This window comes from Mytilus trossulus, chromosome 7 (assembly GCF_036588685.1).
Source record: "Mytilus trossulus isolate FHL-02 chromosome 7, PNRI_Mtr1.1.1.hap1, whole genome shotgun sequence".
Classification (NCBI taxonomy): Eukaryota; Metazoa; Mollusca; class Bivalvia; order Mytilida; family Mytilidae; genus Mytilus; species Mytilus trossulus.
Window position 1 is genome coordinate 80,165,746 of NC_086379.1, and position 25,638 is coordinate 80,191,383.

At 30.7% G+C, this 25,638-nt stretch overlaps 1 protein-coding gene across 3 annotated transcripts in view; it reads right to left on the reverse strand.

Moving 5' to 3' along the window:
• Positions 1 to 25,638, reverse strand: part of LOC134725943 (synaptotagmin-15-like) — a 112,556-nt gene that overhangs the window by 4,946 nt on the left and 81,972 nt on the right. For all 3 annotated transcript variants that reach the window (XM_063590253.1, XM_063590255.1, XM_063590256.1), the window contains 3 exons: positions 11,558 to 11,768; positions 6,563 to 6,656; positions 6,241 to 6,411 (listed from right to left, as the gene is read on the reverse strand). In XM_063590253.1, coding sequence (XP_063446323.1) covers positions 6,241 to 6,411; positions 6,563 to 6,656; positions 11,558 to 11,768 — 476 coding nt within the window. The remainder of the gene's footprint in view (positions 1 to 6,240; positions 6,412 to 6,562; positions 6,657 to 11,557; positions 11,769 to 25,638) is intronic.

The following is a 25,638-nucleotide window of genomic DNA, read 5'->3' on the forward strand; positions in this document are numbered from 1 at the left end:
TATAAATACAATGATGTGAATCTGAAGTAAAAATTCAAATGAGACAGAAGTCATATGTCTACAAAATGCGCCTTAGCAACTTATCTTTATTCATATATGTGAAAACACAGTTTAGAAGAACAAATCGTCATTTAAAGAAATTAATCAACAGTGAATGCTGTTGCCCAAAATGTAATCAAAATAAACATTGTGCCAACCATTCTTTAAGAAAAATATGATATCTATTTCTAGATCTGATAATGCACGCAACCTTTCCTGTCTAGACCGCAAGCATAATTGGATTGACGATAATGATGTAGTTAACGTTAATTAATACGTCTATTCTAAAAGATGGACAATCGTTTTAAATGCAACATATCTTAATCTTCAATTGCCTTCTGAAAGATTGTCAGAGGTTTTTTAATTGCAGTACTCTTTTTTTTTTTACATTATCGATATATAACATGTATAAAAAATAAAATCACAAAAATTCTGAGAAAATTCATGGTCGACTGTTAGAGAAAACGTTAAATCAAACTCGGTTTTACGATTTTGTTTTGCAATTTTAGTTTAATACTCTGCATTAATGCATTCCATATTAATAGCAGACCTACGTACAATAACTCTATATATTTTTCCCCATTACAAATGAACCATCGAATAGAGCTTACAACACTTTTTTGACGAGAAAGCCCATATAAGTTATACTAAACTCACTTACAGCTGATATTAACCCGAAACCAATGACGAACCAGTCCTATACCCTATATACTCCTGATTTCGTATGCTGATATTAAAATGAAAAACAAGTGTCCACAGATAGGTCTAATGATAGTTAAAGGTATGCTGAGTGTCGATTAACCTAAATGCATAAGCGTCTTAATGATACACATTAGAGTCAATAAAAAGTTACATAACGTATCACCCTGTTTATCATGAATTATGAAAGTAAATCATAGACAGGAAAACTGTTTGAAAAAAACCCTTGTAGTATTTATAAATTCAGAAGAAATTGGTCAGACCAGTTTCAATAAACATGCATCTTTAATAGATATAAAGCAGAAAATTACAAGGACAAATGGCGACAAGACACGAATAGCTATGGAATCTCTGAGAATTCTGTCGGTGTTTCATCAATTAGTGTTGTCTTTCATACTCTAAATATGACATGTTGCATACTGATTTCATGACAGAATTGAACACAATTGACTAAGTCTGCAATGAGAGTGTCTGGTAGTTATTTTGCCAATATACGTTCTAGTCACGCACAAAGACTATACAATTAGAAGGCAAGCGTTACAAAGAATATCTAGTTATTGAATCAGGTATCGATATTACGTTAAACAAATGGTTATCGTATATATTTTGTACAAGGGAACGGAAGATTTATGAATTTATGCATTGAAATATCTTAAGATTTCGTATGTCAAATACTGACTGAAAAATTGGTATAAGAATATTAATACAGAATGTATTGCCATGTTGATTACTATGAGAACTATTCATCAGGTTTAAATCTTTTCTCTTAGCACTGAGCCAACAGAAAGACATCTGTCATTGAACGGTCTTGATACAAGTTTATGTTTTTGATAAGAGCAAACAAAAAACAGCTTTTAACATTTTCGTACAATTATGCAAAATTTCAAGAATATTCAGCAAGTTCATTCTTATAATTCATCGGTACCAACACAAATTTCCCCTTTACAAAACTCGTTGTATCTTTTGTATCATTATAAAAACATGTGTCGCAAAATTGACTGAGTTAATGTTCGAAATACGAAAAAAGTCAAAATCACATATATCCGCATCGTGCCCCTCGACAAAGTTCGATTTGATGTCCTTTTTGGTAATATCAATATAAATAACGTTTTCAACTTTTATTACTGAGACGGAGTCATTACAAAAGTGGTTTACAAACTGAAATGACCAGTTCGCAAATAGATTTTTTTCTTAATCAATTGAGAATAGCTAATCTTTAAAAACATTTTCATAAACATGTTTTGGAAATGTAAAAACTTGGTTCTTCATCGACAATTTACCTGAAACAAAACTTATTATTTAAAAACAAGAAGAATTGGTATGAATACGAATGAGACAATTTTTATCGGAGACTAAGATGACGTAGGAGTAAGCATTATAGGTCACCGTACGGCCTTAAAAATTACACAAAGCCACGTCACAGCAATCTACAAAAGACACATATTACCTAATTATACATCTTAGATTTTATAATAATACGTGGTATTATAAAAAATCAAAGCCGGTTTACTCCTAATAGTTCATTAGTTTGAAATTTGGAACACTGATTCAATTGAAAAAAAAAAATTATAATGTATTTCGTTTCGGCTGGCAAAGTGAAAATCATATCATGAAAGGCTTAAATGTATTTTTAACATTTTCAGAATGAACAGATTAGTTGATTTCATAAAAAGAGTCTTTCTTACATCACATATAAATTAAGAGAAACGGCAATTTTTGAAAACTTCCTTTTGAAAAGGCATGTTACAATAATCATATTAATTCTTTCAATCTTCACATGTTAACAAGAGATAGTATTCAGAATTATATCATTTTAATTTCATCGATGAAGTCAAGGATATGCGGGTTTTTCTCACGTTTTATGTCATCTGTTGTTTTATTTTATAACTGCACGTTCTAGCTGCACTGGTTAGATGTATGCCTCACATAACTTGATCAATCTTGGAAGTGATTGCTATTACGAGAACATTGCAAATGTAATATTGGATTGACACAGCTGTCAAATGTTTCCATAAGTCAATTTAAGGCTTGTAGTTACGCAGTGAAATCTCGTTATTACAGACATATAACGGGTTTATGGCTCCTATAAAATGTTTGGCATACATGAGTGGAAGCTGATATCAATTTACACGGAATCAGAAAAGTAGGACATACTTTGACTTCAGGTATCTTGACAAGTCGGTTTATGCTGATTGCATGCTTAATGAAATTAACATTAGAAGTTTATTTAATTTCGTTAAAAAGGAAACATTTTTGATTTTTATTAACCTTTAAAAACTGTGAAATACGATACAATTAACATAGTCATGGCCGGCCATCTTTATAGGGCACATGTACGTTTAAGGATCTGCACTTATAAGAATTAAAACTGACTGTTTGTTTAACTTTCGTTTACAATTTCATTCCAAACCTACATTGTGGGTAAATATGTATTCTCCACTTCAGCGTACAGTTGGGAATATCAGGGTTGTGTATTTTACCATTTCTGATCATTGTCTGACATATTGATATTTTGCTCGCTTCCGCTGATAACTGAGAAGATAATTGAAAATACTTCTTGTCAATATTTAAACATAAATAGTATTATCTTGTATTATATTTCAAGTAATCGTGCAATCTTCGTAATAATTTCATGTAATGCAATTTTGCTAATGTATTTTAATTTTTTAAAGGAAGCAGGGAATCACCGTATTTTATCCACTGTTAACATTTAAATTTGCGTTTTCTTTAGCAAGGAGTGATTTTCTATATATTATGATAAATGTTTTCCCAAAATTTGATACATGAGGAATTTACAAAATACAGAAACTTAAAAATATAAAATTTATAAAAAAACATGAAAGTAATAAAATACACTTACGTTTTTTCCCCTAGAAAAATGTTATAGTGTGCATAAAAAACAGAAAAGGCTAACATATTCCATAGCTCTTTGAAAAATGTCTAAATATCTCCAATTTTGCAGGTCGTCCGTCAATACTTTATCCATAACCAGTAAAATAAATGTGATTTGAACTTGATGGAAGTTTATATATTCGTAAAGACACACTGGCTATTAAAATCATGTTCACCGATTTTATCAAATTCTCATATTTGATTTACATTTATCTAACCTATTTTAAGTCTAAAATAAACAATATACAGAGCACGGGCATGAAAATACGTAGCTTCATGTGTATTTTACTCTAGACGCAATCTAATTAATTATCGAGTTGACCTCTAAAGTCATCCGATGACAATATAATCTATGTAAACATAAACATAGATATAAATAGATGAAGAAAACTCGTGCTGTCGGATTATTCTAGATGAAACATAAATGTTTATCATCATTTTTACCTGTATAGAATTGATTTTTTATAGATCAAATCAGTCAATCAAATGATTTAACTTTGTGTCACTTTCAATGTTGACATTCATTTCCTTTAAATAACTTTACACATACAATTCATGTGGTATTCATCTCAAGTTAAGGGGTTAAATTGAGGTTCAGTTGAATACGGATTTAAGAAGGTCGAATTATTCACTTACAAGGGAATAATTCATTATCAATGTTTTTTAAGCTTGTTTTGAGAAAATTGAAGCATACTGGATGCTAAAATCGAATTATTATTTCAGTATTAATTTTATTAATAATTGAGCAAAAAAAAAAAAAACAACATTTGCTTTTTTTGTATTTCGCAGCTTATGCCCCTTTAAACACTATATTGGTCCAAGGACACAGTTATCGTCCTTTGGTTTTCGTTGTCTACGAATATAGTCCCTAGTGTAAACAGTCTATAACTTGCATGTTTTATTTGATACACTTTCCCAAGTTATTTCTTGATATTAAATGCATGAAATATTAAGTAGGGGGATGTAATTAAATGTTTAAAAAATTTGGGTGCTGAATCTTTATGTTAAGTAGTGATTTGGTCCAGTTCCAAAAGGTAAAATTTTATCACGTCTGAAGCTGTCAATCTGAATTTTACACCCCCTTAACACAGAATTGTCAATATTTTGAGTTAGAACTGGGAGAAGTTTCTATAGTTTTGATATTATTTGTCTCACTAGTAGTACACTACACTGTAAAAATCTTTTCGAGAAAGAGCAGGTGCGATTTTTTTTAATTTGAATTTATTGTCTTAAAGAAATGCACAAGTGCACTACGAAATATTTGTGTTCTCGGGCCTTATATCGTGTATTTTAAATCAAAGTTTCTGAATATATTTTGAAAGCTTACACCCCATTTCCTTTCTCAATTTTAAATAAGAAGATGATATATGATTTCCAATGACACAACTCTCGAACTGAGACCAAGTGACATATAATCTAAATATCACCGTTTGCCCTTCAAAAATGAACAATTCTTTACCGCGTATTCAGCTATAAAACGAACCGTTACGACAATTGTAAAACAATTGAAGCGAGAAATGGCCTGATAAATGTACAAAATAATGAACTTAAACAAATATGACTACATTACGCACCAACGAATAACAGGCTCCTATATTAGGGCATGCACATACAGAACATGTCGACATATGAATAACTTATAGGGTTCGTGTTGTTTATTCTTTGGTTTTCTATGTTGTGTCATGAGTACTATTGTTTGTCTATTTGTCTTTTTCATTTTTAGCCATGGCGTTGTCAGTTTGTTTTAGATTATGAGTTTGACTGCATTTTGGTATCTTTCGTCCCTCTTTTATAAAAAGCAGATGAAAAGCGCTTAACTCATCAGATCAGTACACAGTTATTTCAAAGCCAACAACTACTATTAACAAATCATGTATCTAAGACTATAATATCAAATACATTCAAAATCCAATGTAATTTCATTCAATTACATAAGTAGCAGATGATGTTTTTTTTTACAAAAAAAAAAAAAAAAAAAAAAAAAAAAACAGCACCGAAGTTTGTAGCAGCTGTTTACATTGCATATATTTGTTATCGTAGATGTGGGTATCTTTACATATAAGTTATTGGAAATACAACGACCTCTTGTCGACTTCTATATCTTAACTAATTTAGTTCATCTAGAAAGTGGTTTATAATTTCGTTCTCCTATTTCCAAGCAGTGACGTGTAGATCTATGATTAGTTTTTAATAATACTTTAAGATCTATAGTGTGTTGAACTATAATGCTGTTCGGTTCCCTTTCAAGAGAATTGTTATTGTGAAATAAAATTCCATGAGTAACTATCAAGCATCACGGAAAAGGACAATCAGTGCGATTCTTACATGTACGAAAATATATGTCATTAAAAAGAAATATCACAAAAATACTGAAGTCCGAGTAAAATTCAAAACGGGAAGTCCATATTTAAACGACAAAATCAAAAGCTGAAACACATCAGACGAATGGATAACAACTGTCATATTCCTGACTTGGTACAGACATTTTCAAATGTAGAAAATGGTGGATTGAACCTTCGAGCAGCGGTATACTATTGTTGCCTTTATTTGATTTTGATTAGATATATGACAAATTGTTTATTTCCCCTCCTTATCATTGTATTAACTTACTTCGGTAACCTCTTTTTCCAAATCTCGCCATACAACAAGTCTTTCATTACTTTCACCATCAAAATCTTTGAGTTGATAAAGTGCGTGACCAATCACATTATGCCGTTTATGACGATCAACGTCGTATACTGTAAATTTTAATACTCTATCCTGAAGTGTTCTGTGGGAAACCTACAAATAAAACGTTTCACAGATGAAAATCTTTTATGGCTTTTTCTTACTAATTGTTTTCAAGTATGTGTTACTAAATCACATGCATAATTCAATAAATTTCAAACATTTTCAACAGACACATTTTTACTTTTATCAACGTAATTCTTACCTGAAAGACATAACTCTCCTCAAATTTGGGGTTGTTTGTTTTCTTCTTAAATTTGGACTGAAGGTATCTGCGCTCATCTGGCATTAGATATATTCTGTAAAATAAGATTAACAGAATATCTTAGTAGCCATTGCACTTTACAGACAAAATACATTATAAATTCAAAATTTTGATTGTTTAAATAAATGTGGCAGCTTTACCCCTCATATATTTAAGTTTACAAAATATTTCATATTATGTACGCTGATCAAGCGGAGCCAGAATAGATTGTTTTACGTCATTTGTGATGAACTGTAGAAAACCCCTCATAGATGCAGTATGCTGTGGTTGAAATTTAATCAAGTAAACATTATTGTGTACGTGAACATTATAGGCATATTGTTTAGATATCTGTTATTGTTGAATTCCTTGAAGACTTAGGGTAATCTAGATCTTAGATTATATACGTCTATCCTATTATTTGTTCTGTTCAAATTCTATGTAGAAAAAGAAAGAAGACCCGCCAGAACCAAGTGCATATTTAAACATACGTAACCTCGTTAGTGATTGTTTATTGTTATATCTTATTGATTTCTTACTTTAGGGAAATTTGTGTTGATATATGTTTTGGTAAATAGGTTCTAGTACAACATCTTTTATCATTAACTAAGAAAATTCAAATAACGAGAAAACTGCAAGCTTGATTTGTTGAAATGGCAGATTTACTTGTTATTCATTTCACCAGGTTTAAGCATTAACGGTAAGTAATAAACAAGAACAGAACATACACAACTGGAAAAGCAGAGTTTATCAAATAAGAAAACCAAATAAATCCTCAGTTTGTCGTTGAGTGTTCATTTTATATGAAGTAAATAGTTATCAAAGGTACCAGAATTATAATTTAGTACGCCAGACGCGCGTTTCGTCTTCATAAGACTCATTAGTGACACTCATATTAAAATCTTTTTAAAAGCCAAACATGTACGAAGTTGAAGAGCATTGAGGATGCAAAATTTCAAAAAGTTGTGCCAAATACAGCTAAATGAGAATATACGTAGTAAAATGGTTCAAAAGGTTATATTGCAGGAAAGAAAGATGCGACTTTCCAGACAAAGAAAATCGATTACTCAACACTAAAAGGGATAGCATCTGCAGAATTCAAGATGAGGAGGTGTCGATTGGTGATGAAATTACAGTTACTAATTTAATACTATTGCAACAACATATCAATTGAAAAATAGTTTGCAGCTCAAACTGAGAAAAAAGTATATCAGAAACAAGATTTACATTTCATGTTTGTTTCAAATATATTATGTTCAAAAGCCAAAATTAAAACAGACAACATGTTTTAAAATAATAAAAAAAGATACAAAAATAAAAAGTCCATCCGAAATTCGGAACTTGAATATACCAGACATGACAATGACATATAACTTGTATGTATTTTTCAAAACAATATAAAATTCCCTTTAACGTTTGCAAATTGAATCAGAAAGAAGATTTACTGAATTCAAGCTATTTTTTCTTACATCAAATGGATTTGTATTTCTATAGTAAGTATGATTGCATAATAACTGATACGATAATTTGAATCAATTGGATAACTTGTTTTAATTTGGAATTCAGATATAATAATATCAATAAAAGTTCATCAACCCATCTTTTCTTTCATCGACATGAAACGCAAAATAGTATAACAAGTAAAACTGCCGTTTCCACAAATCAAACTTGCAGTCAGAAAATTAATTTCTTGGTTTGAAGAGAGAACATTTTACTACTGATTACATACACTTGTAAACTGTGGATTTATAGAGAGAGAGTTATCGTAACTTTTGATCGAATGACATAACAGATAAAAATATGACTGACATTTTAATTGAAACGTAGTAATTTCCCGATGGAAATTCATAAATCAACAATAATATGTTTGCTAGAATATTGATGAGAGAAGATAACGGATATTTGAATATTCATTTAAGACATATTATTTTTATAAGGGACTTTCCATTTTTAATTTTTTTCCTTGGAATTTGGTATTTTTGTTATTTTACATTTTAATGAATTTGGAGAAAAACATATAACCATGTATAAAGGCAACAATAGTAAACCGCTGTTAAAAAGACAAACAGCGGTTGAAAGAAAACAAATCTGGGTAACGAACTGAAACCGAGGGTACACATCAAATATAAGAGAATTACAATGAAGTGCAAGAAAAACAGACGCGATTATACAAAGAAACGGATTATTTGAAAACAACTGCATAACAGTAGAGAATAAAAACAAAGACTTGTTGTAGAATTACAATTCTATGTCTGATCCTGGCGTTTGTCATATAATGATTTTGATTGTCATGGGTGTCCTGTTACTTTTTTACACATTAAGGAAATTATACAACCGATGTATTTTTCATAAGTAAATCGAGTTATTTTATCGATTTTCACCTTGGCCGGATATAACCTGTTTTAAAATTATTCTTATCAGTCCGACGCATTTCATATTATTTCCATTTTTTTTTTAACTATATGATATCTAGCAAGTTTGTATTTGATTCCTGCCAGTAGTTACGCATTTAAGCGAATTTAACCACTATACTAGAGAAGCCGTCAGGTACTGCATGTATAGCAAGACACAGCAGGAGCACTTGCTATCATGTGCGTTTGTGATGTTAGTTCTACGTAAAGAAAAGTATAGAAAATATCCAACTCAAAGGTTAATGTGAGGTGTTACATAACACTACAGGGGGATAACTCTGTAAAAATCAGATGAATGTTTAAATCATGTCCGTTTTATAAGGAGATAGTAAGCTTCTCAAAGATCAAAATTAGTGTTTGTCAAACTGCTATCTATCCATTTAAATGTTTACGATAAAGTATGTGGTTCAAGATTTTTGAAACTTGTATATGTTGGTCAAAGGGTTAAAGTAAATATCTTTCGTAATTGTATAAAAATTAAACAAAGCCAAATTAATCTTAGTCAAGGTGTTTGGGACTACCATAAAGACGGGCAAGTCCACATAAACTGACAACAGCAAATGTGATCAATCAACGGAACGTGAGAAAAAAAACAATTGTTAAATTCCTGACAGATATTTCTCTAGCAAAATTATGGTTTCAACCTAGTTTTTATATCCAGCCAAACCTCCCACTTGATAGGAAGACAAGCACATCTTAATTGTTATTACAAGAAATAAAGATGTGACTCTCAACATGAAGAATCGATAACCGGACACTATTAGCAAAAACTTCCGCAGAAGAAAAGGCGAAGAGGCGTAAAGAAACGCTACAGTTACAGTAATCATTCAAAAAAATGTGTACGCAATAGTTTAGGATTCTTTTGATGTAATAATTAATGGTAAATGAAATACATTTTAAACGACCATCTGCAAACCTGCATTTATTAAAAAAATCTTTTCGAGTAGCTTTGGTTTATTACTTAAAGATGCAGTGCTAAGTAAGAAGCACTCTTCCGAAAAACTTATATTTATGAAATATAAGTATAAATATTCTTTTTTTTTTTTAAATCCCTCATTTTTTTTTAAAATTTTTTAACCGCTTATATTTTAAAATATTGCGTTCCTCCTACTTGATCGAACTTTGAAGTTTAATTTTGTGGTTATTATTTACTTTTGCGAAAGAAAAGAATCTATTTTTATAATTTAACGAAATTTTAGATATAATAACACATAGAAGCAAATCTAACTTTGTCAGAAAACCATTTTGAAACAATAAGAATAAATGAAAAAAAATATTTTACAAAAAAAAAGTGAATAATTTACAGTACAAGTTTATTATTTTACCAACTGAAATACCAATATCCATCATTTATCTTTACATCGCATTTAATTAAAAGAATATATAAAACTAATGGAACTGAAGATTTTGTTTCATAGCTTCAGTTGAAATTTAAAACTGAAAAATAATTATCCGTAGGTTTGTCATCGACATTTTACTAATAATTACTTTACTATTGAGACACACTGAACATATGTATGGCTTTTCTCTAACGATATTTTCAGGCTTTAAAGCAAGATTTCAGCATCATAAATACTTTGGACTCGAATCAGTTCAAACATTGACATTTAAATTTGAAACATGACTAAACTTTCATTTCTGTTTTTAATTCTGTAGACAAATTGACATTTGTTTGAGATTTTGTAAAAGTGTTTTGTGCACTCAACAGTGTTGCTGTATAAAATCTGCTTCGAAATTTAAAGATAATAAAAATAGCGTGAAAACACAAGTGCTGTATCCAAATTTAAAAAGAGAGGAACAAGATACCAAAGGGATATTCACACACATGTTTTAAACAACGACCGAAAGAAAAAAAAGAGTCAACAAATAACAACATAGAACACCTAAGCTGCGCAAAATGGACACATAAAAACCACGATGTTTTAAGTAACTGAATAGTCTATTTGAACGTGTTTTTGCATTGTAATTGCGAGGATAACATGTTGTCTGTGTAATGTTTTGATGTCTTTTTTTATTGTATTTCTCTTTTTGCACTTTTGTGTTAAACTGTCTATGACATATGTTTTTTGTATGATTTGAAATCTTCACATCTATTTATTTTTATATTATGCACAATCGGTTCTAATTATTGTCCTGAGTATTCATGAAATATTTATCATTTGATTTTGAGTGACGAAAAAATATCATAAAAAAAGGCATCAAAGTAAAGATACTGCATGTTTTAATTTAAAAAAAAATGTCATAAAGCGGGAGGTTTGGCATGCCAATCAACCCGGTTCAACCCTCTATGTCAAGAATATGGTAGTTGTTATCAAATAGTTTGTTACTTTTTGTGTTGGAGTTTTTTTTGTTGCAATTCGGTGTTCCTCTCGTTTCTTTGAATTCTTCTTATAGTTGATGCCTTCCCCTCGGTTTTGGTTTGTAATCCGAATTTATTTTTCTCAATCTATTTATAACTTTTGAACATTGTTATACTACTGTTGCTTTTAGTGACAATCCTAGCTTTGGTTGATAAAGAACATAAATTTTGCAACACAAGACTTACCTGACAAATGGATCACAGCTACTATTGTTTCCATATTGACGAGTTGGTAAATTTTTGGATTTTATTAAAGTCACTAGTAATTTTTCTGTCTCTCTTTCATATTCAACAGCAAACCACAAACGGCCTATATGATCTATGGGTATTTCATAAGTGTCATCCTCATCAACAATTTTATACAAACTTGGGTCTATTGATCCTAAGGCATATGCACCTAAAATAAAGTAAAAAGGGGATGTCAGTTGCATGGAACCTTTAATTCTGCTGACCTCTTTAATAAATATTTTGAAAACTCTAATCCTAAATTACATGATTTATAGTAGCCTGTTTTTCTTTCAAACTCCTTTGCCCATATCTATATAATGTCTAGTTTCGCACAAATAGTTTCTGGAAGTTCAGGTTGAAAAGTTTCTTAGTTTCTAGTGTTTATAAATGAAAATAAAAAAAGGAAAGCCATAAGTGTGAGCATGCGACATTTTTAACATCTGTTATCATGTTATTTATATAACTATGTGTTTTTAACTTATTTTTTGTTCCAGTTATTTTTCAGGTGTTGTTGTTTTAAGCATAGGTTATCTTGTAGAATAAGTAAAGTTATGTTTGATATAGATTAACATGATAAGTGACACGGCCTTTGTAACTTACAGAAGCATGTCTACTCCAAACTGTTTGCATGTACAAGTCCTTTAGTGTGGGTGATGTTTGCAAACATTCATACTTGTTTGCAAAGTAATAGTTATTTCATTGTTCGAACATTCAACCTGGAATTGAAAGCGTATGTGGTAATTTTAAATTGTACACTCCAAGAGAACGTGAGTTGAAAGGGTTGACAACAGGTCATTTTTACCGATCTAATTGAAATGGATAAATCATTAAAAAGATTTATCATGCCTGCTTTTATCTTTATATGTTCTTTTATGGCGCTGATAACGACTACCTTGTGGTCATCTGTCAATGCCATATTAATAATAAACATATATTCGAACTTATTAGCTCATTTTTCTTCTGATCAAATATTCTATGATAAATGATCAAACAAGTTTAAATATGAAATGAATGTCTTATCTTTATCATTGCTGTACGTTAATGGTACTTCAGGATGATAGCTGCTGAGTTATAAATCGAATACATCATTGTCTTTAGCGTTGTTTGACTTTTATTTTCATAATGACCTCTAGAGACTAGTCTAATAACGCTCAAAGTGAAAGTAAACTTTAAATCTTTATTTTTATCCATTATCAATGTGTAGTCCGTTGTTCACTTTTTTGGCTTTAGAAGTCACAACCTTCAAAGATGTGCAGCCAAACTGAGAAACGGAAGGTCAGGCATTTTTACAAGAAATAAAATACAATCGTGAGTGTCAAACACAAGTGGGCCTTACCATAAAACTAAAATATCAGAACACAACTTTTCCTAAGACATTTGCAAACTTAGTCTCACCCTAAATTTAAAATGACGTAAATTCTTAACTAAGAATTTACGGTCAGAATGTATATTTTTGTTCATGCTCATAGACTGACGTGGTTAATGATCTCGGATGCATTGTCTTTCTGCAGCAGTACTGACATAGTCGAAATGATAGTGATGTGTCATGTCCAAAATGAAGACAACCAGTGACAACACAGTTCAAACAGGCAATCAGTCAAATCCAAACCCCAATATTCTTTATAATAATTACATTCGCTACCAATCAGTTATGTGTTATTTTCAAAGAAGAAGTTAATGAAAAGTAAAATCACAAATATACTGAACTCCGAGAAAAATTCAAAACGGAAAGTCCCTTATCAAATTGCAAAATCAAATGATAAAATACATATAACGAACGGACAACAACTGTCTAATGTGTCTATATGTGCATTTAGTATTTATTCAAAATATGAAAAATCAGATTTCTCATATGAAACAAATATTGATTGTATTTTTTTAATAAACTGACTGGCTAGAAAGTAGAGATATGACAGATCACCACATGATTTTCAAAATTGAGCATATGTATGTGCAGTATGCAAAATATTATACCAGGCACATAGGTAGTACTTTTTACAAAAGTATCTTGTTGTAATGAACATGTCTGTTTGATTATTATTTTTCTAATTAAACTCATTGGTCTCGTACAAAATAATCCATTAAGGACCCCTGACTAATAACATTTTTCTTCCAGTGATGGTACGAGAATTGTCTCGACAGGTTAAAAGCTTTATTTTGAAATTTGATAAATCTTAAAAAAATATTATTTGAAAAAAAAATGAAAAAAGTTACTCTTCATTGGATTCGTAAAATTGTTTTTCATATATTTCTTGAACTTCACTTTCCATTAATTGGTTGTTAACTATCCTACTGTAGATCAATATAGGTATTTTGTCTTGCCGAAGTACACTTCAGTATAATTGAAAAAGTCTATACACTACCAGTGTCCTTGATCAACACTACAGTGGCTTCAAAACAGAATTACAAATAGAATTTTAGACACAAATGAATTCTTTTTGTATGATTTCCTATTTAATTTTAGTTCACTTAGAAGGTTGAAATTTAGTATGACGTCCATTTTCATTAAACTAGTCTCTTTTTTTTTTTTATTAAAGTGCCGGCTAAGGTTTTATCGCTGTGTTGAAGACCAATTGGTGGCTTTCGGCTGTTATCTGCTCTTTGGCCGGGTTGTTGTCTCATTGACGTATTCCCCATTCTCTATTTTATCTTTTTGAAAATGAAACTGAAAAGTTTTTATCAAAACACAATGCCGTTTAGCTGGTGAATAGAACACATATTCTGCCGACATTAGCCATGTACGTCAAATTTATAAGGACGTCAACTCCTGTTTTACTTGAATCTTTTTCTTCTCTTTACGAAAATTCTACAGTAACAGATAAACAGATATGAGTTATTTAACAACATTGAATATCTTGTTCGTGTAATTTTCTCTGAACGGATGATAATTGGTTATACATTTAAAAGCCAAATTAGTTTATCTTATTCATGTTCCCAAATGCTTCGATACTAGTATATAATGAACAAAATAAATAAAAAAACTCAAGTCACTTTTTTAAATTCTGTAATAAATGCACAATAAAAATACTTTAAACAAGAAACAAGTATTTCTTAAAGACTGCATCACAGTTTGTCCCTCTTGTTGCAGATTAAACAATGAAGTTAAGAGAACTAGTAACTAGATAATCGATTTATCGTTTTATTCCCGAGTCTATTTGTCTTACAATATAATGCATCCCTGATTTGAAACATTACCATATGAAAAGATAACCATTCCAGATTATTATGTAGATTAAAGTTACAAGCAGGGTATTATTAGATGTTAAAACTAGTATGTCCTTAGTGCAATATAAAAAACAAATAAGAACGCATGATCTTTGAAAAGATACACAGTTTTACTAGTGGTATCCTCCTGTTACCCAAAAAGAGTAAATATTATGTGACTAGTCGCAGAAAGTGATATCACTATTGAGGAAGGAGGACATGATTGTTGCTACGACATTAAGTTGAACTTGGTAATATGTGAAACAGATATTTAATAACTGTCAACAAAATTATGATTGCGTACATATAACCTTCAAAGGGATGATAAAATGTTCGCCATTTAAACCCTTGGTATAATTTTTCAATGTTAGTGAAAACCGTCCATGATAAGAAACGCATATTTCAAATATAGCATTGAGTGGGCCATGCAAACTCCATATGCCGGCGTCACTGACATGTTTTCTCATAAAAACTCTTTCTTGATGACAATGCAAAATTGTAATCTTATGTCCTAAAATATATTTCTTAACAGAACCTATTAACAATTTCTTGATATGAATCAAGATACCTACCATAAAATCTGTACATTTTTACTCACAGTTGAACGGAAAAGATGCAACCTACAGAGTTAAAACCAAATATTTATATTTATTCAATGACAGGACAAGGTTTCAAGTCCGTCGGCAAATTTGGCCTTAGATTAATTTGGATATATTCAGGTTCTTTTTGTTCATTTAACTCTTCAACTGTTTAAGTTATCATACATTATTTGCTTTTAAATATTGCGCTTTGGACGTTCCTGTTGAAGGTACATCCAGAAACGCGCTTCGAACGCAAGCAATTTATAACGTTGTTTTCATATTCTTTAATTCGGAAAGTTGCTGGCAGCCTATTTTTATTTTTTACTTTACCAGTTGGATTTAACCTCGTGGATTTGAAATAAAGGATGAAACAAATACAATTCGTTCTTCTACGTATCTTGAATTACACTTTGAATTGACAGCAAAGGTAGGTTCAAATCTCAGAAAGTAAACGACCACACATAACGGTAAACGACCACACATAACGGTAAACGACCACACATAACGGTAAACGACCACACATAACGTCAATTTTCCATTGTACACTTACTAAAGCTCACTATTTAACTATTTTTATACGATATGCAACAGATAACGTTTCTTTTTAGTATAACACGGTCACTGTTCACAATAAAGCTATTTAACTTAACGATTCTTGATTGGAATATTGCAGACATCTTTTCAAAAGTTTGACAGACATAATCATGGCTTTATTGTAGTCATCTTCTATTTGTCACTCGTCCATAAAAAAAAACCTGTACCAAGACAGGATTTGACAGTTGTTATCCAATCGATTGATGTGTTTGAGCTTTTGATTTTGTCATTTGATTAGGGACTTTACTTTTTTTGCATTTTCCTCAGAGTTCAGTATTTTTGTGATACTACCTTTCCCATTACCTTCTTTGATTACTAGTAAGTCAAATGGTTTTGTACGATTTGAACACACGAATGACGCTACTTTTTAAACAGAAAGTGTTTACCCTTCAAGAACATATTCATCTTCAGTTTAAATGATGTTTGTATCCCTTTTTTTTTTTGTGCTATTTTGTATACCATAAGTATGTGTTTTGTTATGTGTGTCGTTTACCTTAGTATGATCGGATGATGTCTACTGTTAGAAAACCAGAAGTACAAAGTAGGCTTGTTGAATCTTCAGTAAAAAATTCTTGAAAATGTTGACCTTCTTTAAGCGAGCCCTGCTAGAAAGTACTTGATGTAAGGTGGACTATTGTATCAGGAAATATATTGATTATTCTTGAACAACTTAACCTGTGTAAAACGATCAACTATCTAATCCTAAGAGGATCTCAAGTTCCAAAGTAATTTGGTTTGAAGGTATCATTTGACTTTTGTAATAGTTAAATCTTTTCATCGTTATAAAGTTTTTAGGTAAAATTATTATGTAACATCACTAATATTTTGTTTAATGTCAAAATATGCTCCAACTGCAGTTTGGGGTGTTTAAAATGTGTGTCTTGTAATTCAATTAAAAAAGGGGCATATTACAACAACAACAACAACAATTTTTATTTGTCAATCAAGACGCCCCGAGGAGCAGTACAATTACAGTTTAAATTAAAGTGTACAAATAATATAATTCAGCGGTTGTCGTTTGTTCCAGTATATTATAATTGTATTTCGCTCATTGTTTTTTTTTTTAAATCAAGCCGTTGATTTTTCTCGTTTAAAGTGTTTTACATTTGTCATTTCGGGTCCTTTTATAACTGACTATGCAGTATGGGTTAACGGTAATCATGGCTGTTAACTTCTATTTCCTTTGGCCTATGTTGGAGGTTGGTAGCATGGCAATCATAACACTTATGTCCATCTTTGTAGAATATATTAAAATTGTATGACGCATACGTATTACATAAACACATGTTAAAAATTTGTTTACCCGGTTTCCTCTCTTATTCTTGATGTGTTTCTTTCAGTTTTGTAACTCGGATTTGTTTTCTCTCAATCGATGTATGATTTTTGAACACCAGTATACTACTGTTGCCTTTTTTTTTTTATCGAAAAGTATGAATCATTAAAATAGTTATTATCAAATATCCAAATTATTGTCACTATGACATAATTGATTGTTGGTTGCTTAACGTCCATTTGGCGAACATATTATGCACTTTCCGAATACGTAATATGAAGCCGATAATCTGATTTTTTAGTCCATCCGACACATTATGATAATAATTCCCATCTCTGCAACAATATATATAACCATATCATGTATTTGATCAGCAATATATGACATGTCAAGCTTCGACTTTTTTTATGATGATTTGATGTCGGTGTGATATTCATAATGTCCAGGGAGTACAAAAAAAGTGATATCACAAAAATACCAAACGATGAGAAAAATTCAAAACGAGAAGTCTACAACCAAATGGCAAAATGAAAAGCTCAAATACACCAAACGAAAGGATAACAACTGCCATATCCCTGACTTGGTATAGACATTTTCTTATGTAGAAAAGGAGGATTAAGCATGTTTAAACAAAAGTAAGATATTAACAAACGAACTATTTTTAATTCTTATATTATCGTCTAAAGAAAAGTCAATGAATCATTTCCAAATTTTGAAATGAAATTTCGATTATTCGTATTACATTCCGCTTTTACTTTTTTATTTTTGATGTAAGGCTTGTATCGTTGGTGAGTCTGATATATATTTTTACATATGTTTTACTATCTTAAATATCGCCTCATATATATTCACATTAAGCTATTGACATATTATCATATGTGTAACGCATTTTACTTACCGATTGTCTTAATATAGTGAGTTTGGACATTATTAGTGTAAATCCTGATTGCACAAGTTAAACACAACATTTGATAGACATTCAAATATTTAATGAGCCATTTTTTTATTATCTAAAAGCATGCACAAATATATTTATAATAGAAACAAAGAATGTTGGTATCTATTTATGAAACAAAATTAATACACGAACAGCTGTTTGGCTCTTTGCAAATTCGAGGTGGTCGAATGTGAATAAACTCATCATAGATACCAAGATTAAATTTTGTATTTACGCCAGAGGCACGTTTCGTCTACAAAAGACTCATCAGTGACGCTCGATTAAAAAAAAAACAAAAACAAAAAGGACAAAAAAAGTACGAAGTTGAAGAGCAAGTTTTGCCAAATAGAGCTAAGGTTATCTATTCTTGAGGTAAAAAAGCCTTAGTATTTCAGAAATTTAAACGTTTTGTAAACAGTTAATTTATAAATATGATCATATCAATGAAAATTCATTTCAGATCATTTATTTAATATATCAACATTAAGAGAGTTAAACGTCTAAATACAAAGCATTTTAAAAAATCCTGGTTAATAGCGTACCATTTTCCTCATTAATCAATTGTGCTTTACATTTTAGGGGCATAAGCGTGAGTTCGTTTCTGTGTGTGTTATATTTTAACGGTGTGCGTTTGTTTCCTCTTATAATTGAGTGTGAATTCACATTATTATGAGCCGTGTCACGGTACTTTTATATCCAAAATTCATGTATTTAGTTTTTATGTTATATTTGTTATCCTCATCGGATATTTTCTAATGCTTAGTTCGTTTTTGTGTGTGCTACATTTTAATGTTGTTTCGTTGTTCTCTTATATTTAATGCGTTTCCTTCAGTTTTAGTTTGTAAACAAGATTTGGTTTTGTTTCTATCCATTTTTGAGTTTTGAACAGCGGTATACTACATTTGCCTTTATTTAAGCGTTGTCAGTTTATTTTTGATTTATGAGTCTCTGGTATCTTTCGTCCCTCTTCTTTAATAGACAAAATACATACAATTTTAAAATAAAGTAGATTCACCACTGAAAAAATATTATCCACGCGAAATATGCATGTTTACTTCATCCGATCAAATTCGTTTTGAAAAACAATGGAAAAAAAGCTTGAACCAGGCATTCTGTAATTATGAAAATCTCTGTTCTTTGGTAATTTGGCTTAGGAATAGTGGTATCAATATCAACTCCTACATCATTGGCGGATCCAGGGTTGGAACCCCCCTTTTTTTGGCCGATCAATGCATTTGTATGGGGACATACAGTTGGAACCCCTCCCCCTTTTGTCCTGGGTTGGGAACCCCCTTTTTAAAATGGCTGGATCTGCCCCTGTACCTTTTTTTTTTTAATATATTTAATTTCATTTTGCATATAAATACATGCATGGGCAATACCTTTCAAATTACTATTTATGCGTTGCGTCTTAATTAAAATTGTAACACTTTATATTGACTGAAAAGGGTAGAAAAAATTAAAAATCATCAGATGAGAAAATGCTGAAGACACCTGGAAACAGCACCATATATACATTGCATCTCATAAAAAGAAACTGAGTCTGAGATTTGGATAGTTCCACTTCAAGGTAAAAATATTTATCTCTTGTGAAATGAAAAAAAAATTAACACTGTAGTTAATTAATAAAGATACTACCACGTGTATTTCTGTATTGGCCTTGTTATTGGTCCTCGGCCAGCCTGTATTGGCCTGAGGCTTCGCCTCAGGCCAATACAACAAGCCTCGGACCAATAACAAGGCCAATACAGAAATACTAACGTAATAATATCATAATATTGTTGCAAAATGACGATACTCTAGGAAGACAAATATCACATACACTTAAAACTGAGATATGTGGACCTGAATTCATATAAATCGTTGCATTGTTGATGACAATGGTAAGGAACAATTTTCGAATGTTCTGTGTGTTATATGTGTTAAATGAATTGCGGGAACTTCATATTTTCTAAACATACAACAAAAGTGCGTGTTTTATATAAAGTTTACAATATAGTCCTCGTAATTTATGAGTTTAATGGATTTAAGCAATCTGAAAGCGACATATTATTTGATGCAAACATTAAAGATCGTTTGATAATTGAAAACAAATTATGATTGTAAATAAAATGTCATTGAATTACAAAACTCAAAATGGAGCACAAATAATAATTACGTCTTAAATGATTCATATTCACGTATAAAAAATGATCAAGCACTTATTTTACAGAAATTGCATTTGATATATTAAGTAATGTCAATTCACGTCTTAAATATTTTCCAATTTGAGAAAGAATTAATTGTAATTTCATGCTAAATAAACACGAATATATTTTGAAACGGGATGAAGCCGTCTACATAAAATGCATATTTCACATTTTAATATCAGACCTTTCAATCAATGCTACAAACATAAAGCATAACCCTGCTTATGTGATGGCTTCTGGGATATCAAAACTCGATGTTAATTGACGATTGTACGACAACATTACGATTTATATTTAAAAGATGTTTTTCGTTTTATTCGGCTTTAATAAGATTTAATATGGTAAAATGAGACAGGTTCTTTTAGCTTCACCCTTATAATTTCTGGTTATTTCTTCTTAAACCTTTCATTTGTAATGAAATATATCGATATTTTGTAAACAGTTTACCAGACTGGAAGACAGGTTTTAAGTTATCAAGCATGCAAGCAATGTCAGACTGATAAATTGTCCGACTTCCAGAAAAACGTAAAAATACAAAGTACATGCATATTGGGCGAGTGTAACAAATCTTAAATGACCCTTTGAAAGATTCATGATCTGCCCAACCGACAATATAATCAATTTTATTTTTGTGTGATAAGCATATTTGAGACCAGTACTTTTGCAGGCCGAAATATATGCGTTGGAGAACAAAAACCAAAAGCAAACAAAAGGTCTATGTGTATCCAATTAACTAAAATGCTTTAAGAATTCTTTAAAAAAATATATATAGACACTATATATTTTAAGACGAAACAGACGAGCGTGGAGCAAAACATAACTTTAATGTAATAAGACTTCTGTTAAGAATAGGGCACTATCTATTTTACAACGAAAAAGACAATCGTGGATTAATACATTACTCATACAAAGTGTTATGAGGTTTTAATCATATCTGTTGCATCTAGTATAAAAATTGAATTACTTTAAATAAACTCATCATAAATACCAGGACGAAATTTTGCATATACGCCAGACGCGCGTTTCGTCTACAAAAGACTCGTCAGTGACGCTCGAATCTAAAAAAAGTTAAAAAGGCCAAAATAAAGTACGAAGTTGAAGAGCACTGAAAATCAAAATTCCTAAAAGTTCTGCCAGATGCATTCAGTTTAAGAACACTACCAACATTTTTTAAGGAAAATCATTTTGAAAATGCCTTAAATACTACCCACAATACACACAATACATAAAATTCCCCAGTTAACCAGGTAGGTTTCTTTGGTTTCATCTGATGAACATTGCATAATCGTATTTTACCACTACATGAATAAAGGATTAAAGACAATGGCATATCAACTAGCATTAAAACAGACGTCTATAACAGAAAATAAACCAGGGATAGTTAGGAGAAATCAACTTGACAATGTCATGTTGTTTTTTATTTTCAAAAGATGTTATAGATGATGTTGCTAGTATTAAGAAGGCATATGACAACCGCCTTAAAAAGCTCAATGAGTTATTGAGCTTATGTAATTTTATTTATTCTTTTCTTTAAGTTTTGCAAATTTATTTTGTCTTTTGTGCTTCTTTGTTACATATTTAATTGTTCTTGTAGTTACTAAGACAATGTTGACATTTTTATCTATAATGTATGTTTGTTTTGTTCACACATCGTTGACAATTTAATAGAATATGATGCAACTGTCATACAAGTGAGACATTTAGCTAGCTATACACCAATGTTTAATCCATCATTTTCTTCTTTAAATAATTCCTGTTTCAAGTCAGGAATATGACATTTGTTATTCATTCGTTTGATTTGTTTGAGCTTTTGATTTTTGCCATTTGATAAGGGACTATCCGTTTTGAATTTTCCTCGGAGATCAGTATTTTTGTGAATTTAATTTTTGCACCATATCAAGACACCATTCAGGAATGCAAAACAGAAAAATTGAAACAACTACCGTTTAAATTATTTTCAGAAGTATTTTTTTGTTATACAAAAGCTTGACATAAGTTTAAGGTTTGGCAAAATACGGATAGTGTAACCAACTCTTTCGGTCAAAATCCACAGTATTTAAAAAAAGTAAGAGTTTTGTAAAAAGTTAATATATGATTATGATAATATTATTGATAAATCACGCCAACACTGACTACTGTTCTGTTGATAAAATCAGTGAGATAACCACCACCAGCAGTGGCATCTAATAAGCGATACCTTTTAACCTCATATGGAGAAGGGAAAAAAATTGGAGAGTAATATCTATTTTTCATGCAATTACAAGCATTCTTCCAAAATATATTTATATAAAAAGACATCAGCACTTTAATTTATTTTTTAATTTGAATTTCCTAGTTAATTCCCTAACTGAGCAGAACAAGAGAGTGAGGCAGGTATTAACATTGTTGTCGAAGAGGTGCATAACAATATATAACGATAAACCTTTATCTTGTTTAAAACATGCCTGATGAGGTTTTAAATCGGTCAATAATGTTATCATTACTACTGTAGAACCAGAAAAAATTGACCCAAAATTAAATTGACTAATTATATGACTCTGACTATTTATATCCAACAAATTCGTCCATAAACATCATGACGCACATTTGCAATAAAGATAGGAAAATCAAAGCAAATGAAAGCAATTATTACCTCCGCTATATGGAATAACAACCGAGTTTTGTGTTAACACTGGTTAATAGTCCCATTGTGACCCTCTATGACAGTTTTGTTGAGTACAAAGAACTGTCGTTGAAAATCATGGAAAACAATTATTAGCTTTGCCTGCAAATTATCATCATTATGACAAATTGGTGTAGCAACTTCATATACAATTCTAGATAATATTAAGTTATTAAATAATTTTAATTGTTTTTTTACATGCATAATAGCAGAGACTTCCCACTCACGTACCTTACCTTCTTTCAACTGTAGTTCGTGCGACGTTACCTGTGTTTGTTGCAATCCTAGATTTTATGGGCATGTGCCTTTGTGTTCTATTATAGATATAGGAAGATGGGGTGTTAGTGCTGATGAGACAACTCTTCATTCAAATTACAATTTACAAAAGTAAACCATTATAGGTCAACGTACGGCCTTCAACACGGAGCCTTGGCTCACACCGAACAACAAGCTATAAAGGACCCCAAATTACTAGTGTAAAACCATTCAAACGGGAAAACCAACGGTCTAGTCTATATCGTATATTTTTGGAGTTTTTGAAATTCTCTCAGTTTTCGTTCGTTACATTGATTTGGCTCATCTTATTCGCGAATGGATGTTTGATAACCTTGTTTCAAAACAGCAAGCTGCATAATGAGGATAACCACAATTTTGAATCTAATTTCGAAAGAAATATGATGCATGGACAACACATTTGTTTTGACATAACATAAAATAAATCGAACTTGACCCATCGGACAAAATGCCGTTGTACACATAAAACAGATCTTCCTTCTTCAAAATTGAAGAATTCTTATAATGCTTATAAAATTACTTATATGAATATGAAATATTCACATTTAAAGTTTCTGATGTATGGTTGTTTATTTATCAACATTTATAAATTCAGGACCATAAAAAATGAACGATATTGTGTTAAGTTGCATAACAAACAGAAAGCCTTACTAAAAGATATAACTAATAACTAGTTCAGGACTAAAGTGTAAAATTTTATTAGTATGAACGAATAATGTTTTGTTTTACAATGAAAGAAACGCTATCGTTTTATTTTGCTTTTATATCAAATTACAATTTCTTGTAAGGCATTGATACGTATAGCTTTCTAATGATTTGATTTATTTCGAAATCATTGTTTTGAAAGGAGAAACATAAAGCTGCATTGATTTCTTTACTTAAAGGATACAAAGCACGTTTATTTTGAAAACTTAACATCCTGTTTAATAGACAGCAAATGGAATTCTAATTGAAAGAGACTAAAAAAGAAATGAAAATAAAGAAATAATGTTCAAATTCCGAATTTTAAAATACATTTTGAGAAAAGATTGTTTGCTGTTTTGAATAATACATCCTCAGTTCTTTTGAACATTCATCCAGCCTATATGTGAAAGATTATGTGAACTTGAAAAGCATCTCATTTTAGTAGTTCGACTATACAATGTATAGCATGTAATTAAAGTTGTTGTAAGAATGCGGAATTAATAGTTTGCATTAGCTTAAATGGGATGGCTTCTACCCGGAAAGAAAGAACATTAACCTCCTACGTAAAAATGAAGTAGCGGTTTGCTTTAGATATAAATTATTAATGAAAATGGTTTTTTTTTTAATTTTTAGGCAAATAAAACAACCAACAATGGCAATCTCAATATAAGTCCTCATCGAACAAAGTAACAGATTTTCTTGTTGTAAAAAATTGCAACAAATAACAATAATGATTTTTTGTATGTGCATCCTTTCTAGATCGTGTATAATATTTCAAGGCAAAAACATAAAGCTGTCCTCTTAAACATATACCCTGTACAACAAAAACCTATTGTCTAAATTTTGCTGAATACGAATGTGTCAAAGACGTGACGTGTAGGATGTCACATTGTTTGTCAATCGGTAAATAAACATAACCTCTTTAAGGGGATATTTATGCATTAAATAAAACTTCAGGATATGTAAACAAAAATGGGGAGAGACTACTAAATTTCCGGTTTGAATTTTCCTAGGCGTTCCGTTTTTTGTTGTTGTTTTACCTTTTTAGTAAGAACTGCTAAATGTACAGAAACTCACGTAAAAGATGCGTTACAGTGATGTACATTCGAAAGCGATGTTGATTAAAACAAAACTTTATAAATGTCGATCGTTCGTACCGGTTTTTTTTTTTAGGTATGCCTACATCAAGCACGCTGGTACTTACAAAATCTGAAAGCCGAGGATATTTATATATATATATAGAGAAAGATACTGAAAAACTTCGGGAGGTTAAAGACCACATGGGGTCTACAGAGATATATCCTCTGATGGTAATTTTTCCTGAGGGAGTCAAAACCTTAATATCTTAGTCATTTTTAAATCATGAACAGAAAATTTAAGAAATATTTGTTATAAATCGTGTCAGTACCAAAGCACTAACTTCACAGTTAATGATTCCCTGGGGATAAGCAATCCGTCAGCAATTGTATCGAATAATGATTACAAAATGAAAATCACTTTATCTATCACCGAAGAATCTAAACGCATTTTACGTTTTTGTTGATCAGCAAAACAGTGGCGCAATAAGCAAAGAAAACATTTATTTTCTATTTAAAGTTAGGAAATATAATGAATGTATCAC